At 41.4% G+C, this 17,447-nt stretch overlaps 1 protein-coding gene across 1 annotated transcript in view; it reads left to right on the top strand.

Moving 5' to 3' along the window:
• LOC139418360 (cGMP-dependent 3',5'-cyclic phosphodiesterase-like) overlaps positions 1-17,313 on the top strand; it is a 55,559-nt gene extending 38,246 nt beyond the window's left edge. Inside the window, 28 exon segments of the mRNA XM_071167752.1 lie at positions 686-777; positions 2,487-2,556; positions 2,559-2,598; positions 3,015-3,070; positions 3,164-3,223; positions 3,344-3,497; positions 5,203-5,255; positions 5,362-5,436; positions 5,531-5,572; positions 5,676-5,744; positions 5,882-6,012; positions 6,149-6,260; positions 6,444-6,483; positions 6,561-6,624; positions 6,716-6,797; positions 6,945-7,119; positions 7,252-7,364; positions 9,195-9,272; positions 9,397-9,519; positions 9,614-9,807; positions 9,905-9,992; positions 14,224-14,271; positions 14,433-14,507; positions 14,599-14,698; positions 15,241-15,353; positions 15,760-15,798; positions 15,921-16,027; positions 16,192-17,313. Coding sequence (XP_071023853.1) covers positions 686-777; positions 2,487-2,556; positions 2,559-2,598; positions 3,015-3,070; positions 3,164-3,223; positions 3,344-3,497; positions 5,203-5,255; positions 5,362-5,436; positions 5,531-5,572; positions 5,676-5,744; positions 5,882-6,012; positions 6,149-6,260; positions 6,444-6,483; positions 6,561-6,624; positions 6,716-6,797; positions 6,945-7,119; positions 7,252-7,364; positions 9,195-9,272; positions 9,397-9,519; positions 9,614-9,807; positions 9,905-9,992; positions 14,224-14,271; positions 14,433-14,507; positions 14,599-14,698; positions 15,241-15,353; positions 15,760-15,798; positions 15,921-16,027; positions 16,192-16,348 — 2,550 coding nt within the window. The 3' untranslated portion in view covers positions 16,349-17,313.
• The last annotated feature ends 134 nt before the right edge of the window (positions 17,314-17,447 follow it).

Consider the following 17,447-nt stretch of genomic DNA (forward strand, 5'->3'; position numbering starts at 1 on the left):
ACCATTAACAGGGTAGGTTATAATTTCATATCATACCCCCAAGATATGCTAACCTCTCACCATTACCACTAAAGGGTAGGTTAGCATTTTGGGGGGGTATAATATTTGTGCCCCTGTAACCTTTTTCTCACTCATCATTATTGACAACCCATTCGTGATTATCCATACTCATGGTAGCATACACATGAATGTAGAAGTGTTCAGAAACACATTTGATTCTTACTCACAATAAAAGTGACTACAAAATGACACAAGACATTATTCATCATTCAGTTCCTATTGGGCAAAACGTAATCAAAAATACAACCAAAACAAACCACAAATGCATCCAACAAGTTTGTAGAGCCACAAGCTTGATGTAGTCATTGAATGTTAGGAATATGGGACTAAATACAAACTTTTGACTAAACATAATACACTATAAGTGAATTTGTCCAAATAATTGTAGACTTGCTGAAATGGGGGCACTAGAAACAGAAAGTGCTTTCACAACAGATATGTATGAAAATACCTTCAAACAAAATCTGACATTCTTTACTGTCGTCTAATATGAAACATTATATCTTGAATGAGAATACCGGAGTTTTTAGCTTTACTGTCCAAAATCACATATGGAGGGGAGTGCATGTGGTGTTTAATCCCCTCATTAACAGGCTGCCTCCCCCCCCCCCCCTCTCTCTTATAGGACAGTGTATACGTCTATCTATTAGATGCAGAGACAGGATGCTTGTGGTGTGAAGAACCACCCCATGAGCTACAGAAGGAGGGGAAACTCAGGTAATAGGCTGATGTGGTGCCCAGTTGACCTGTACTTCAGACAGTCATAGTTTAGTCTTAATTTTCCCTCAAGTGACATTGTTTGTAATGTAATATATCAGCCAAATGCATTGTGTCTTTTTATAAAGACTACCTGTCATTTATGACATACAAGCAATATTCTATAATATAGGAAATATCTCTAATAATATGTTATATTATCTAGATGGCTTTGGTTGTTACCTAACTGGCTAAAAGTGAATTAGCTAGCTAGTTTACCAATTGACCCAGATTGCCAGCCAACTTTTGGTATACTAATTTGGCAGACAATATTGGAAGAACATTTTAGGTGCTCAACTTTTGGCGGACAACTTTTGGTATGCAATGCAATGATATTGAGCACATTTGGTGGGCAATTTTTGGCGCTCAACTTTCAGGGGACAATCCAATGCAATGACATTGACCAAAAGGACCATCGTCAAAAATAACTTTAGCTGAAGTTAATTAACTAGGCAAGCTGGCTCCCATGTCTCAATCCCAGCAATGTGTCATGTTTTTGGAACACAGTCACAAGTTGACAAGCTAGATAAGCTATATTAGAGGTTTACCACAATGAACTTACCCAGTTTACCTCCATCACTGCTGACACTCGGGATGTACCTGGAAGGTCGGTAGGAAACAGGTTGGAGGCTTCACATTCACGCTTGGTGCAGCACCTGGTTTCAGTCGGAGTCTCCTTACCGAATCCTGTCTTCCACTGGTTATAGCCATCGAAATCCTCTAGGGTGAAATAAGTACAACATACAGTAGACATGCCCCCGGTTCCCTTACTCCAATACGCTCGCTTCAACTGGACAAACCAGTCCCACCTCAAAGCTAGCTTCTTGTTTTTGGGCCACAAATGAGTCGTAACCATGTCCTTGTGGGTATTACTGCACCCAACAACAACACACCTACTTGGAATATTTAGCTTCTAAAAAACCTGTTGGGTTGCACTTTAAAAAAAGCTGTTGGGTCTGAAATAAAAACGAGCACTAGCTACGGACAAAGGAAAAAACTACAACACTTACTAGCTCGCTCGTCTACTACTACCAAACGCACAGGAGAAGAGCAGATCGTTTTTTGCATTCATTTATATGTTTTCTTCTGCGTGGATGTACATAGTAGCTCACTAGCGCCAACACTTGGTTTGGAATGTAATTACATGCTAGCATGGCTAGTAGCTAACGTTAGCCAGATGGAACTAGCTAGGTAGCACCGGTTCTCCATATGACGTTGAGAAATAGTGCGTTGTGGGTAGTTCTGAAGATATCCAGAAATAAGTTCATAAATATGTAAAAACGTAGTTATAGGTAACCAGATCGTGACTACAACTAAGTTACTAAGTCTTTGACCACTTTGTGTTGTTACTTTGGTGAGTAAAAACTCATGCTTCCTACCCTTTAAATCAATTGGCAATACTTTATTTGACTATCAATAACATTTCAACGAACTATCTACTTACCCTAGCCCTAGCTCTAATCCTAACCTTAACCCTTATCCTAAACCTAAACCTTAGCCATAGCCCTTACCGTAACACTTATTCTAAACCTAACCGTAACATGATCAAGCAGTTGCTCATCAACAGATAGTTTTCTGATAGTATGACCATCTGTAGGGCATCTATAGATGGAAAATCCGGACTATCCAAATAAAGTGTGACCAATCAATAAAATATTTGTCTCTCTCAGGAATGTGGTTGTCCAGCAGAGGAGAGTACAGTGTGAGGGTCTTCCTTCCTCAGAGCTGCAGGAGCAACAGAGAGAGAGAGACTAACAGAACCACTGCAGCAGGACAAAAGAGGTGTGTGTTTGTCATAATAATTTGGTGGGTGTTTATAATTGTCCTATTTCACACATGAGTTTTTTGCATATTCCAAATCTACCTGAGAGACCCTCTGAGAGGGTGACCCTGGAGGAATTAGGGTTAAGTGCCTTGCTAAAGGGCACATCTACAGATTTGTTCACATTATCGGCTTGGGGATTTGAACTAGCAAGCGTTCTGTTACTGGTCCAATGCTCTAAACTCTAAGCTGCCTGCCTCCCAGTATCAGTATCTGTGTGGGTTGCAGCGTGAACAACAGCAACTCTACTCTAAACGATTTGAGAGAGTTCAAGGAGAGTTCAAAAGAGTGCACAGTCCTTCAGGCTAATACGTCCCTCCTCTCCACCCTCTCATTTTCTATAATTTTCTCTCCATCTTCTCCACCTCCTCCCCAGTGTTGATCATTCCAATTCTGGACCGGGACCAAGGAGTAGCTACCGCCCTCCTCTTGGTGAGCATGCTCCACTGAACCCTCTCACCTCTCTGCCTTACAGTGTGAAAGATAATACTTTCTAAAAACTCTGTGTCTTCTCTATTCTAAAAGGTTTGCTGTACACTGCCCACTATAGCTCAGGAACAAAGCCTTGATGTCCTGGAGAAACATGTGAGTCTGAAATGCCTTCTCCAGACCCACCGGTCCTTTCATGGGATCACATTTGGGGACAGCAAGCATGCTCTGAATGTAGCTGACATTTGCTGGTATAACTCTGATTGTCTCTCACAGGTCACCATAGCCTGTAAGAGAGTCCAGGCTTTGCAGGGCCAAAGGCTCACCCAGGGGTCAGAGGTCAACAGGACACCATTTCTCTCCCTGAACAGGAGGACAACACCTGATGTGGACTACAGTGCACTGGATCATCAGATCCTGAGGCTTTGCGGTATGATAGTGGGATTGGAGACATGCACCTGTATTTTGTTGTCTATACAGTGGCAAGAAAAAGTATGTGAAGCCTTTGGAATTACCGGCATTTCTGCATAAATTGGTGTTCATCTAAGTCACAAAAATAGACAAACACAGTCTGCTTAAACTAATAACACACAAACAATTATAAGTTTTCATGTCTTTATTGAACACACCGTGTAAACATTCAGTGTAGGGTGGACCCTCCTTCGGCAGCACTAATCTCAACCAAACGTTTTCTGTAGTTGCGGATCAGACCTGCACAACGGTCAGGAGTAATTTTGGACCATTCATCTTTACAAAACTTTTTCAGTTCAGCAATATTCTTAGGATGTCTGGTGTGTACCGCTCTCGAGGTCATGCCACAGCAATTTAAATCGTGTTGAGGTCAGGACTTTGACTGGGCCACTCCAGAAGGCACATTTTCTTCTGTTGAAGCCATTCTGTTGTTGATTTACTTCTGTGCTTTGGGCCATTGTCCTGTTGCATCACCCAACTTCTGTTGAACTTCAATTGGCAGATAGATAGCCTTACATTCTCCTGCAAAATGTCTTGATAAACTTGGGAATTAATTTTTCAGTTGATGATAGCAAGCTGTCCAGGCCCGAGGCAGTAAAGCAGCCCCAAACCATGATGCTCCCTCCACCATACTTTACAGTTGGGATGAGGTTTTGATGTTGGTGTGCTGTGCCTTTCTTTCTCCACACATAGTGTTGTGTGTTCCTTCCAAACAACTCAACTTTAGTTTAATCTGTCCACAGAATATTTTGCCAGAAGCACTGTGGAACATCTAGGTGCTCTTTTCCGAACTTCAGACGTGCAGCAATGTTTTTTTTGGACAGCAGTGGATTCTTCCGTGGTGTCCTCCCATGAACACTATTCTTGTTTAGTGTTTTACATATCGTAGACTCATCAGCAGAGATGTTAGCATGTTCAAGAGATTTCTGTAAGTCTATAGCTGACATTCCAGGATTCTTCTTAACCTCATTGAGCATTCTGCACTGTGCTTTTGCAGTCATCTTTGCAGACGGCCACTCCTAGAGAGAGTAGCAACAGTGCTGAACTTTCTCCATTTATAGACAATTTGTCTTACCATGGACTGATGAACATAAAAAGCTTTCAGAGATACTTTTGCAACCCTTTCCAGCTTTATTCAAGTCAACAATTCTTAATCTTCTGAGATCTCTTTTGTTCGAGGCATGGTTCACATCAAGCAACGCTTCTTGTGAATAGCAAACTCAAAATTTGTGGGTGTTTTTTATAGGGCAGGGCAGCTCTAACCAACATCTCCAATCTCGTCTCATTGAATGGACTCCAGGTTCGCTGACTCCTGACTCCAATTAGCTTTTGGGAAAGTCATCAGCCTAGGGGTTCACATACTTTTTCCAAACTACACTGTGAATGTTTAAATGATGTATTCAATATAGACAAGAAAAATACAATAATTTGTGTATTATTAGTTTAAGCACACTGTGTTTGTCTTGTTGTGACTAAGATGAAGATCAGATCAAATATGATGACCAATTTATGCAGAAATCCAGGTAATTCCAAAGGGTTCACATACTTTTTCTTGCCAATGTAGATACATCAATGCTGAGTATTGGATAATGGTAGATAAGAATATATTATAAAATAATAGAAAGTAATGACTTCATGTTGATTCTTTCACCTTCTTACTATAGGAGAGTTGTATGACCTGGATGCTGCCTCTCTCCAACTAAAAGTAATTCGTTATGTGAGTCTAGACCCCAAAATAAACTGTGAATGATCAGAGCTGGTTGATTGTTTGATTGATATACAGTGACTGTTTGACTGAATGGGTTGTATTGTTGTTTTCACAGCTGGAGGAGCAGACTCAATCATTGTGCTGCTGTTTACTTCTGGTATCAGAGGATAACCAACAGCTGTTCTGTCAGGTACACATACACACACAATATTCAAAAACAAAGCAAAAGTTGCAAAAATAAACAAACAATAACAGGTTTGTTGGATGTCTTTGTTATTCCTCAGGTTGTTGGAGACACGGTTCTGAAGGCAGAGATCAGTTTCCCAGTAAGTTACACAACACAGCCCTTCTTCCCCTCTGACATTACCACCTGTGCCCCTGCTGCTGCCCCTTACTCAGCCTGACCCTGTCTATCTGTCTGGGGTCCAGCTGACGTTTGGCCACCTTGGTCAGGCTGTGGAGAAGAGGAAGAGCACCTCCCTGCAAGACGTCACTCCAGTAAGAACACTGAAATGTTCCTGAACAGTATTGTGGTGTTTTGTAGTCTTACAGTAAGTAGTAGGTTTGGATGTGTTTGATGCTCGTGTTCTCTACATCTCTGCCCCTTTCCCTTCTTCTCTGGGCTGATACTGTAGGAGGAACACCAGCAGCTGAACAGCACTCTGGGATTTGAAGTTCTCTCTATGCTGTGTGTTCCTGTTGAGTGTCGGGCCACCACCAAGGTTGTGGCCCTCGCCTGTGCCTTCAACAAAAAAGGAGCAGACAGGTATTTATCTATGTGTGTTTGCGTAAGCATGCATACTGCTGCCTGTGAGTGTATGCCTGTGTGCATGGATAGTGGCATCTGTGTGTGTCTTACTGTAAAATATTGTGTGTGTGTGTGTGTGTTTGTCATCCTTCAGACACACAGAGCTGGATGAACACATAGTGCAGCACTGTTTCCGCTACACATCCTCAGTACTGACCAGCACACTGGCCTTCCAGAAGGAACAGAGACTGAAGTATGAATGTCAGGTAAGGAGACGCTACCTGACTGCATTCATTGACCACTGAGCCAATACTGTACTGTGCTAGCCTTGCTCTGCTCAACTGATCTTTGTCCATAACAATCCCTAACCTGGTGAGAATCTTTAGCTAACCCACAAATACACATCTGGTCTTCTCAACTGTTACCTGTGTCTGTTTGGGTTCATATAGGCACTGCTTCAGGTCGCCAAAAACCTCTTCACACATTTGGGTGAGTATCATACTTGACCTATTTTTAGTGGCACAATGTCATTTGTTATAACAACAGTTATTTATTTCTGTCTCCAGATGATGTATCAGTACTGCTGAAAGAGATTATTGCAGAAGCCAGGAGTCTCACCAGTGCAGAAATGTAAGTACTGTATTACCATAATGCTATCACAAAGATGCTAACAAAAGCGTTAGTAACATTGATTAATATGACCCTTCTATCTCTCCTCCAGTTGTTCTGTGTTCCTGTTGGACAGTGCCAGCCATGAACTAGTTGCCAAGGTGTTTAATGGAGGAGTGGTTATCGATGAGGAGGTGGGTCATCATCCTAAACTCACTCCCCCCAAATCTCTAATCCACAGACTTTTATCTTAGACAAAATGGTATTGTATATGACTGTTTTTCAGTCACTGTTTTTCAGTCAATTTCCATAGTGTAATGGCCTCTTTCTTGTCATCTCAGACAGAGCTGCGTATCCCTGCTGACCAGGGCATAGCAGGCCATGTGGCCACCACAGGGAAGATCCTCAACATCACAGATGCCTACTCCCACCCTCTCTTCTACCGTGCCGTGGACGACAGCACAGGCTTCAGAACACGCAACATCCTCTGCTTCCCCATAAAGGACGAACATGGAGGTCTGTCTCGCCGTCTCTCTTTTTTTCTGCCCATTTTTCTTTCTTTCTCTCTCCATTTCCCCGTCTCCCTATTTCTGATCTATCTACTGATAATTGTATATCTCTCATCCATCTCTCTCTCTCTCTGTTCAGAAGTGATTGGCGTGGCTGAGTTGGTCAACAAGACGAATGGACCATGGTTCACCCGTCTGGATGAGGACTTGGCCACAGCCTTCTCCATATACTGTGGCATCAGCATCGCTCATGTGAGTGCACAGTCATCCCCTTTGCTTATCCTATTGACCTTATAACTGATTATTACCTGAAATCATGTTTTTTTGTATAGATTAAAGGGCCATCCACACCAAGGACAATAACTATAAAGATAATTATAATAATAAATTATACATAACTATATTTTGAGCATCCACACCAGTGGACCGCTAATCGTTCTGCAGTACACCTGTCGATCAGCTGATTAACGCATCCTACTGCACGCTGTAGGCCTTGTAATAAGGTAGTAACACAAGACCATTCAGTGCTTCAATGTACACTACCGTTCAAAAGTTTGGGGTCACTTAGAAATGTCCTTGTTATTGAAAGAAAAGCTTTTTTTTGTCCATATTGCAAAAATATAAGATTAAGACGGGCAAAAGAACACAGACACTGGCCAGAGATATGGATTTTTCTCTTCAACTCTGACTAGAAGGCCAGCATCCCGGAGTCGCCTCTTCACTGCTGACGTTGAGACTGGTGTTTTGCGGGTACTATTTAAGGAAGCTACCAGTTGAGGACTTGTGAGGCGTCTGTTTCTCAAACTAGACACTCTAACGTACTTGTCCTCTTGCTCAGTTGTGCATCGAGGCCTCCCACTCCTTTTTCTATTCTGGTTAGGGCCAGTTTGTGTTGTTCTGTGAAGGGAGTAGTACACAGCGTTGTACGAGATTTTCAGTTTCTTGGCAATTTCTCGCATGGAATAGCCTTCATTTCTCAGAAGAAGAATAGACTGATGAGTAGCAGAAGAAAGTTCTTTGTTTCTGGCCATTTTGAGCCTGTAATAGAACCCACAAATGCTGATGCTCCAGATACTCAACTAGTCTAAAGAAGGCCAATTTTATTGCTTCTTTAATCAGAATAACAGTTTTCAGCTGTGCTAACATAATTGCAAAAGGGTTTTCTAATGATCAATTAGCCTTTTAAAATGATCAACTTGGATTAGCTAACACAACGTGCTATTGGAACACAGGAGTGATGGTTGCTGATAATGGCTATGTAGATCTTCCATTAAAAATCAGCCGTTTCCAGCTACAATAGTCATTAGTCTGATCAATAGTCTGATCAATTTTGTGTTATTTTAATGGACAAAATAAATGTGGAAATTTGTAAGTGACTCCAAACTTTTGAATGGTGGTGTACATGTAATATTGAAACTCATATTTAAATGTAGTAATTCAACAACAAACGCTGTTTAGCCTGCACATCTTTTACATCATGTCATTGATTATGCAACCCTTTCGATTAGTTATTGGTCTATTCTCAACAGTTTACAAGGTCCAGAAAGGCATATTAGGAGGCCAGTCATAGTGTGTATTTTGTCAGAATGTATTGTAAAATATGGTACAAACTTGTCAAATATGGCCTTCTCAGGCTCTGTTTGTCGTGGATCATCATTCTCCCAAGTCGTCCTATAATTAATGTGGCCACCAATATGCTCACACATGCCCAGTTATTCAGGCAAGATTACCATGCACTCAGCCGTCTCTCTTCACCGAGCAGCCTCGCGCACCTAGAACCAAGAAAACTTCAAGAGAATGCTTTTTCAATTGGTTGTCCATTTTTTATCATCAAAGGGATATGGAAAAGAAATCGCTTTGAAAGTGATCCAAACGATAGCTCTTGTAATCGTTCCCCACTCTTTTTGTAGTTGTCGCTGTACTATGAACGCTCCTGTTCACTTGAATTAGAACAATAATAAATACCAAAAAGTTAAAGTTATCGTCCTTACTGTGGATATTGATAAATTGTTTAACAATAATTTGTCATCAACAATATTGTCATCATGCTGAATGACTCCTCTGCTTTCTGTTCCTCCTTAGTCCCTCCTGTATAAGAGGGTTGATGAAGCACAGTTTAGGAGTCAGCTGGCCAATGAGATGATGAAATACCACATGATGGTAAAGCATCCAATCAGAGTTCTTCTTCAACCTATTCAACTTATCTCTTCAATCTATGAATGCAGATCCAGCCATTTTGTTATATTTGGCAGTTAATGTCCTGACCTTTGAGCCTGTCTCTCAGGTGTCAGACGAGGAAGTGACCCGGCTACTGACTGTGGGCATCCAGGCTGTAGGGGAAATACACCCCAGCTTCTCCAGCTTCACCTACACACCTCGCTCCCTGTCAGATGATAGCACACCCACAGTGAGACAGTCAACACACAATCTTGGAGAAAGACACTGGTAGTGTGTATTATTTCTGTTTTCTCATGTCTCTCGATTATGCCTCCTGTTCCTAGGCCGTGATCAGCATGTTTGAGGACATGGGCTTCATAAACACCTACAAGATCAACATGAACACGCTGGCCAGGTTTTGTCTGATGGTGAAGAGAGGCTACAGGGATCCTCCATATCACAACTGGATGCACGCGTTCTCAGTCTCTCATTTCTGCTACCTCCTCTGCAAGAACCTGGAGCTATCCAACTACCTAGAGTAAGAACACACAGAGAAATGCATTTAAAAACGTTGTTACGATAAAGTGAAACACCCTCATGAACACTTTAACTCACACTGCAGCGTCCTCTTTCAGGGACATCGAGATGTTTGCTCTTTTTGTGTCCTGCATGTGTCATGACTTGGACCACAGAGGGACCAACAACTCCTTCCAGGTGGCATCGGTAAGATCCCTCATACCACAAACACACAGACTCCTACGCTGTATGTAGCTGTTCTATTGCCCACTAAGCACAGTTTGATGCCGACATCTTTTGGATGTCTTTTTTTGGTCCTGTCTGGACCAACCGTCTTTATTTTGTATTGTTTTTGGTGCGGTCCCGACAAGCCTTGATTTCAACATCCACCAAAGTAGATCATAGACGTCTATGTTTGGTTCAGATTTGTTCTGGTCCGGACTAGCCTTCATTTCAACATCCGGACACGTCCGGTCCGAACTGGCCTACATAGATTTGGTCCGGTCCGGCACATTACAGTAGAGCACAGTAGAGTACAGTACAGTACAGTAAAGTAAGGAAAAGTAAAGTATAGCTAAGTACAGTAGAGTACAGTTTAGCACAGTATAATGTAGTGTATTGTACCCTACTTTACTCTAATGTACTCTACTAAACTGTACTCTATTCTACTGAATTAAACTGCACTGTACCGTACTCTACTGTGCTCTTCTGTACTGAACTGTGCCGTACTGTACTATGCTGTTCAACTTGCAAAACATGGCCTACATGTCTAGGATCTGTTCAGATTTGGTCTGGTCCAGACCGACCAAATTTGTACTTATTTGGGGACTGAGCTCATTATAATAATATCCAGGAGGTGTTTGTTTCTACATTTATGTCACGTTCTGACCTTTATTTCCTTTGTTTTGTCTTTATTTAGTATGGTCAGGGTGTGAGTTGGGGTGGGCAGTCTGTGTGTTTTTCTATGTTGGGGTTTTGAGTTCAGCCTAGTATGGTTCTCAATCAGAGGCAGGTGTCATTAGTTGTCTCTGATTGAGAATCATAATTAGGTAGCCTGGGTTTCACTTTTGGTTTGTGGGTGTTTGTTTCCGTGTGAGTGTTTGTTGCCACATGGTACTGTTTCGTTCATGTTCACATTTATTGTTTTGTATTTCATAGTGTTCAGTTTATGTCTTAAAATAAACATTATGGACACTTACCACGCTGCGCATTGGTCCTCCGATCCTTCTCGCTACTCCTCCTCAGAAGAGGAGGAAGAATGCTGTTACAATTTACATTTAGTTCATTCATCAGACGTGCTTATCCAGAGTGACTTACAGCCAGTGCATTCAACTAAGGTAGATAAGCAATAAAATATCACAGTCAACATGTCACAGTCAAAACACAATTCTGTAACCGTTAATGAGAGTTATTGTATTTGAAGTGGTCTGTTGGTTTATTTTGTAGCTTGGACTACTTTAAACATCATCGCTGCCACTTTTAGTTGGCTCCTCTTCAGTTGGCTCCTCTTTCCTATATTAAATTGATTTAAACATTATTATTATTGTGATATAATTCTTTCTTCATTGAGAATGTATTTGCAGTTTGAAGGACAATTCCACCACTTTATAACCAGTTATTGTGCTGTAAGTACCTGTTGACACTGAGTGTACAAAACATTAGGAACACCATCCTAATATTGAGTTGCACCCCCTTTTGCCCTCAGAACTGCCTCAGTTTGACGGGGCATGGACTATACAAGGTGTCAAAAGTGTTCCACAGGGATGCTGGCCCATGTGGACTCAAAGCCTCCCAAAGTTGTGTCAAGTTGGCTGGATGTCCTTCGGGTGGTGGACCATTCTTGATACACATGGGAAACTGTTCAGTGTGAAAAACCCAGCAGCGTTACAGGTCTTGACACACTCAAACTGGTGCGCCTGGCACCTACTACCATACCCTGTTCAAAGGCACTTAAATATTTTGTCTTGCCCATTCACCCTCTGCATGGTACACATCAATTGTCTCAAGGCTTACAAATCCTTCTTCAACCTGTTTCCTCCACTTCATCTACACTGATTGAAGTGGATTGTACAGGTGACATCAATAAGGGATCATAGAGTTCACCTGGAGTCACCTGTTATGGAAAGAGCAGGTGTTCTTAATGTTTTGAACACAGTGTATATGCGCTACTGTAAGATGTGATACACGTTTTTGTTAGTAATACTGCACGATTCCTTGTTTTTGTCATTTTTTAAGCTTCTGTTTTGCCCTCGTACCGTATACTACAATTCCCAGGGTGCATTTCACCTCCCAGGATGCAATGCATTGCCCAGTCTGCAGTTAGCTTAGCTGGCTAGCAAACCCAGACTAAAAGGCTATGCATGGTCAATCCATCATCTGCAGTGGCCGTACAGCATTTACTGAGATGCGGCCTCCGCAGAAGTCAAAGCATTCATACTTCATACGCAGCCAATAAATTGGTCTGCACTGCACCACTCCTAGTGATTCAGGGCTAATCTCTATAGCCATCCAGCTAGAAGCCACTAGTTAAACGAAAAGACCAGACCTTACCTCTTCTGAGATGTTGGAGTCCGTTTCCCAGTGCTTAGACACAGGAGCTCAGCCAAGATAGCATGATGTAAAACGACTGCAACGTTTCCCCCCACGAATCTCATCATTGTTTCACAGCAGAATGATTCTACATTTAGGCTATTGTGTATTCCACACTATGTTGGGGTCAGAATCTGTCAACCCCAATACATTGATGTCATCCTCATCATTTTTATTTATTTTACCTTTATTTAACTAGGCAAGTCAGTTAAGAACAAATTTTTGTTTTCAATGACGGCCTAGGAACAGTGGGTTAACTGCCTGTTCAGGGGCAGAACGACAGATTTGTACCTTGTCAGCTCGGGGGTTTGAACTTGCAACCTACTTTAATTACCACTTTCGATATCTGTATGCTGATACGAATGAGTTTGTTTTTCTAAACCTGAACTTCTAAATGTTATGCAGTGAAAACAGCCAAATATAATCAGATTTTAGAAACCAAATTGTGGGCCTGTTATACATCAATTGTGACGGATTTGACAAATTACCACAAATCCCCGATCTCTTTCCAGGATTTCAAACTAATTTCTGTGTCTTTGAAATTCCTTACACGAGGTATCATAAATGTTTTCTATTTATGAACTTGTTCTGATAGCCTTTGGTCAAAGTTCATGTTTGTTATCAAGGAAGTTGTCAGGTAGTAAATTTGTGTTTATACAGGATGTACCGCCCCCACCTACTGTCAACCAATCATGTAATTGTTACAAAATTTGGGAGGCGCATGGTGATGCTGTACGGAGCAATTTGGCCTCCGCAACCTCTCCGAGGCCCCGCAATTGCATCATGGTGCCGCCAGACCAAGCATAAATTGGCTTTAAGCTTATGTCATAAATTATGAGTGCATTTCACATTACTTTTGTGTTGTAATCATATTATAATGCTTGCATGCCGAATATATGTTTATGTATTGTCACCAATCAACTGCATTACAATAAAGAACCATTCAAATTTAGATGCAAACAAAAGCTAACAAAACGTTACTGTATCTGATGGTTAGCTAGCATGCTAGCTCGACTGCTACACCCAAAATAATAAGTGTTTGCAACAATAACAGCCAAGCTTAATCTTAGTGACTGTCTTAAACAACAGTCCAAACAACATTTAGGCCTGTTAGAACAACATGTATCATGACATTTACAGGCTAATCACTACAGAATCATAGTCTCTAATGATTGAAGCCTGTATCTTTGATGCTAACATTAGCAATGCTAGCCAGCTAAGTAAAGTAGCCAACCTTGCTGCATCTAAAGTGTTTTCAACATTAACAGCCAAATACAACACTGTAGAACTAATACAAAGTATGAACTTAACAAGTAATTCACTACAAAAATATAGGCTATTTGGAAAGAATGCAATGGCCGGAGTTGCAACTTTATCTGTGATGGTGGGAGTGGTCTTGCCAAATGGAGTCATGGGAGTTTGCTGGAGGAAGCTGACTATAAATATAATATCTATAGATTTTTGGATGAAGACAACCAGAGCAACATATAGCATAAGCAGGCTGTTCCAATATGATCATAAAACTGCAGATGAGTTATATAGATAGCTGAAAATGACTGTCCATTAAAACTTTTATTAGTAATCTCAGAGATTCTACTTGAAAACTTCACAAACAATTTCCAATTTTGCTCATCAATAAACAGTCAATAGACATGAAATCATAATACTGCACACTGTGTAAGACATTAATAAATACTTCTTAATAACAACCCAAATGTTAAAAGCGGCGGAGTTTCCCTTTAAATTTAGTCATAGAATCCATGACCAACAAATAAACATAATGTAGCTTACTGGAGTCACACAGAAGCATGCATTACAAAAACAATCAGTTTTGTCTTCTCTTCTCCAGAAATCTGTGTTGGCTGGCCTGTATAGTTCTGAGGGATCTGTGCTGGAGGTAAACACAAAGTATCATGAACATAAATGTATTATGTGTGTCCTTCATCTAAAGGTAAAAGGTAAAAACATGAGTTGATTGCGCACTGGGTATTTGCTGTCCTCTAGTGGATATAAAATGTAATTGCAGCCTCACCACTGACTATTGGCTTTCATTTCCAGAGACACCACTTTGCTCAGGCGATCGCCATCCTCAACACCCAGGGCTGCAATATCTTTGAGAAGTTCTCCAGAAAGGCAAGACAAAGGCAATGTAAGAACATTCCTCTTTTCTAGTTGGTTTTGTACTATTTTGACTCTGTTCCTGTGTTGTGTTTTTGGTTGCCAGGACTACCAGAGGATGCTTGACCTGATGAGGGACATCATCCTGGCCACAGACTTGGCTCATCACCTACGGATCCTGAAGGATCTACAGAAAATGGCAGATGGTAAGTCATCCCCCGGCCCATACATCCTGTCTGAGTGTCTTGTGAGCGGTAGGAAGGTAGATCTTCATTTCTACAGCTCTTCCATTTCTTATTAGAGCTCCTGAGTGGTGCAGTGGTCAAAGCATTACTACAGACCCTGGGTCGATTCCAGGCTGTATCACAGCCGGCCGTGACTGAGTGTTCCATAGGGCGGGGCACAATTGGTCCGGGTTAGGGTTTGGCCAAGGTAGGCAGTCATTGTAAATAAGAATTTGTTCTTAACAGACTTGCCTAGTTTTTAAAAATGTAATTGTACCTTTATTTAACTAGGCAAGTCAGTTAAGAACAAATTCTAATTTACAATGACGGCCTAGGAACAGTGGGTTAACTGCCTTGTTCAGGAGCAGAACCACAGATTTTTACCTTGTCAGCTCGGGGATTCGATCTAGCAACCTTTCGGTTACTGGCCCAACACTCTAACCACTAGGCTACCTGCCACCCCACTGTTAAATAAAGGTTCAATAAAAATTTAATTAGATCATATTGTCTGTTTTGTCTTCCAGTGGGCTACAACACCAAAGAACCTCAGCACCATAACCTGCTACTGTGCCTGATCATGACCTCATGTGACCTCTCTGACCAGACCAAAGACTGGAAGACCACCTGGAAGATCGCAGTAAGTACCCACTCAGATCTGACTCCTCTAATAAGAATTTTGGGGGTGCTTATATTTGTCCTTTTATACTTGTGTGTAATGGAAATGTTTTTTTGGGGGGATATTCAAATTCCCCCTGAGACACCTGCAGGAAGTGGGGTTGCACCCCTGGAGCCATTAGGGTTAAGTGTCTTGCTCAAGGGTACAGCGACAGATTAAACAAATTATTCACCTTGTTGGCTCCGGTATTCAAACCTGCAACCTTTCGGTTACTGGCCCAATGCTCTAACCTTGAGGCTACCTGCCGCCGCTAAACCAACTGTGTTCACCCCTCCTCCTTATTGCATTTACATATATTTTATTATTGTTAGTAAGATGGTCTCCATGTAGTATGCTAACATGAAACTCATGTTTGTTTTTGTGACAGGGACTCATTTACAAGGAATTCTTTTCTCAAGGAGATCTGGTATGTATGTAATTTTTTATGAATGCCAAAAATGGTATCCATCATATTGTTCTCTGTGTCCATGTAGTACAGGAACCTTTACAATGTCCTGTGTGTGTGTGTCCCTGTGCTTGTGGCTGCAGGAGAAGGCTATGGGGAACCGTCCCAGTGAGATGATGGACAGAGAGAAGGCCTACATCCCAGAGCTACAGACAGGCTTTATGGAGCACATAGCCATGCCCATCTACAAGTGAGCCTCTGACTGATCTGTAACCCCCATATCTAGGAGATGAGTGGTGTAATTGTTAACTCAGACAATAACAACTGTTGTGTGTTGTATATGCATATTAGTGGTCCCTCCTTAGCTTGAGTCTGACTATACTTTCCTCCCGGCTTTGCTCCCTTCTCCTGCAGACTCCTCCAGGACCTGTTCCCCAGGTCGGTAGAGCTGTATGACACCGTGGCCAGCAATAGAGAACAGTGGGGCAGGGTCTCTCACAAGCCGGGAAACCATTCTCTGGATTATCTAGATGCAGAGTTTGAGCAGCTACAGGACGAGCAGAATGGATAGGACAGAAAGACAGAGCAGGGAAGGGACGATGAGACCAATGGTAGCCCTCTGGCCCAGCCCTAGCACACAGCAAGACAAACTAACAACTACATCATCAGTAATGTATTATCTCCCCCTGAAAATACACCTATTTTACAGGTTGTTGTGTGGTGTTGTTGCTGATACAGAAATCTAAATGATCATTAGAGTGTGTCACATTGCAGCAGGTATAGAGCAACACAATGCAGATAGCAGGGGGAGGCAGAAAAGGATTGATTGCACATCATTGTAGAAGACAATACTGATGGCTTTGATCTCATTTTTCAAATGATTTTTTCCCCCTTTGCCTGGAGTTTCTATCAATGATATTTGAACTTTGTGTGAATCTTTACAGGCAGGTATAGAGTGTTACCAGGTCAAAACATGTACATTATAAGCAGAATGTTACAAGCTTGCCTTACTTTGTTTAAGTTGCCTTCAATGTGAGAAACTGCTGGATTGATAATATATACTTTGTGGTATTGTGTATATAACAATGTTAGTGATTGGACTACATAACACTGTACAACTGTATATTTGTTGATATAAATGTACTAGTTGATAGCGCACAGATTTTTCTTAACATGTAAATGGTTGAATTGGCGTTTCCACCACTTTGGGGATTCCCTGTATTGCCTGTAGAACCCCAAACGTTGTTTTCGGGGTTTGGTCTAAATCTGGGACTGATCATCTTACCCTTTGGACATTGCTTTTTGAATGTGTGACAGGTACAAATGGCATAGGGTCTATATGCTTTTTGTTTTTGGAACAGCTATATTCAGTTATTATGTTGATGTACTGTACAGTATGTATGTTTGCATTTTCCTATTTCCAAATAATAGAGATAATTCTGTGAATTCTGAATCTACATGTTAACATCATGCACTGGATGTTTACATTTGTTCTTAATTGATAGTTGTGGACAAGTAAAATATTGTTCACACAATGTATTGAGTACGTGTCCTTTCTCAATCCACATCTTCACCTTCTCTCCACATATTTATCTTTAAAAATCTCTAATTTGAAGCATGTTGCGGTTGTTAATGATGAAGATAGTGTTGGGCTACATGTAATAACCAGT

The sequence above is a fragment of the Oncorhynchus clarkii genome, chromosome 10 (genome assembly GCF_045791955.1).
Source record: "Oncorhynchus clarkii lewisi isolate Uvic-CL-2024 chromosome 10, UVic_Ocla_1.0, whole genome shotgun sequence".
In the NCBI taxonomy this organism is placed as follows: Eukaryota; Metazoa; Chordata; class Actinopteri; order Salmoniformes; family Salmonidae; genus Oncorhynchus; species Oncorhynchus clarkii.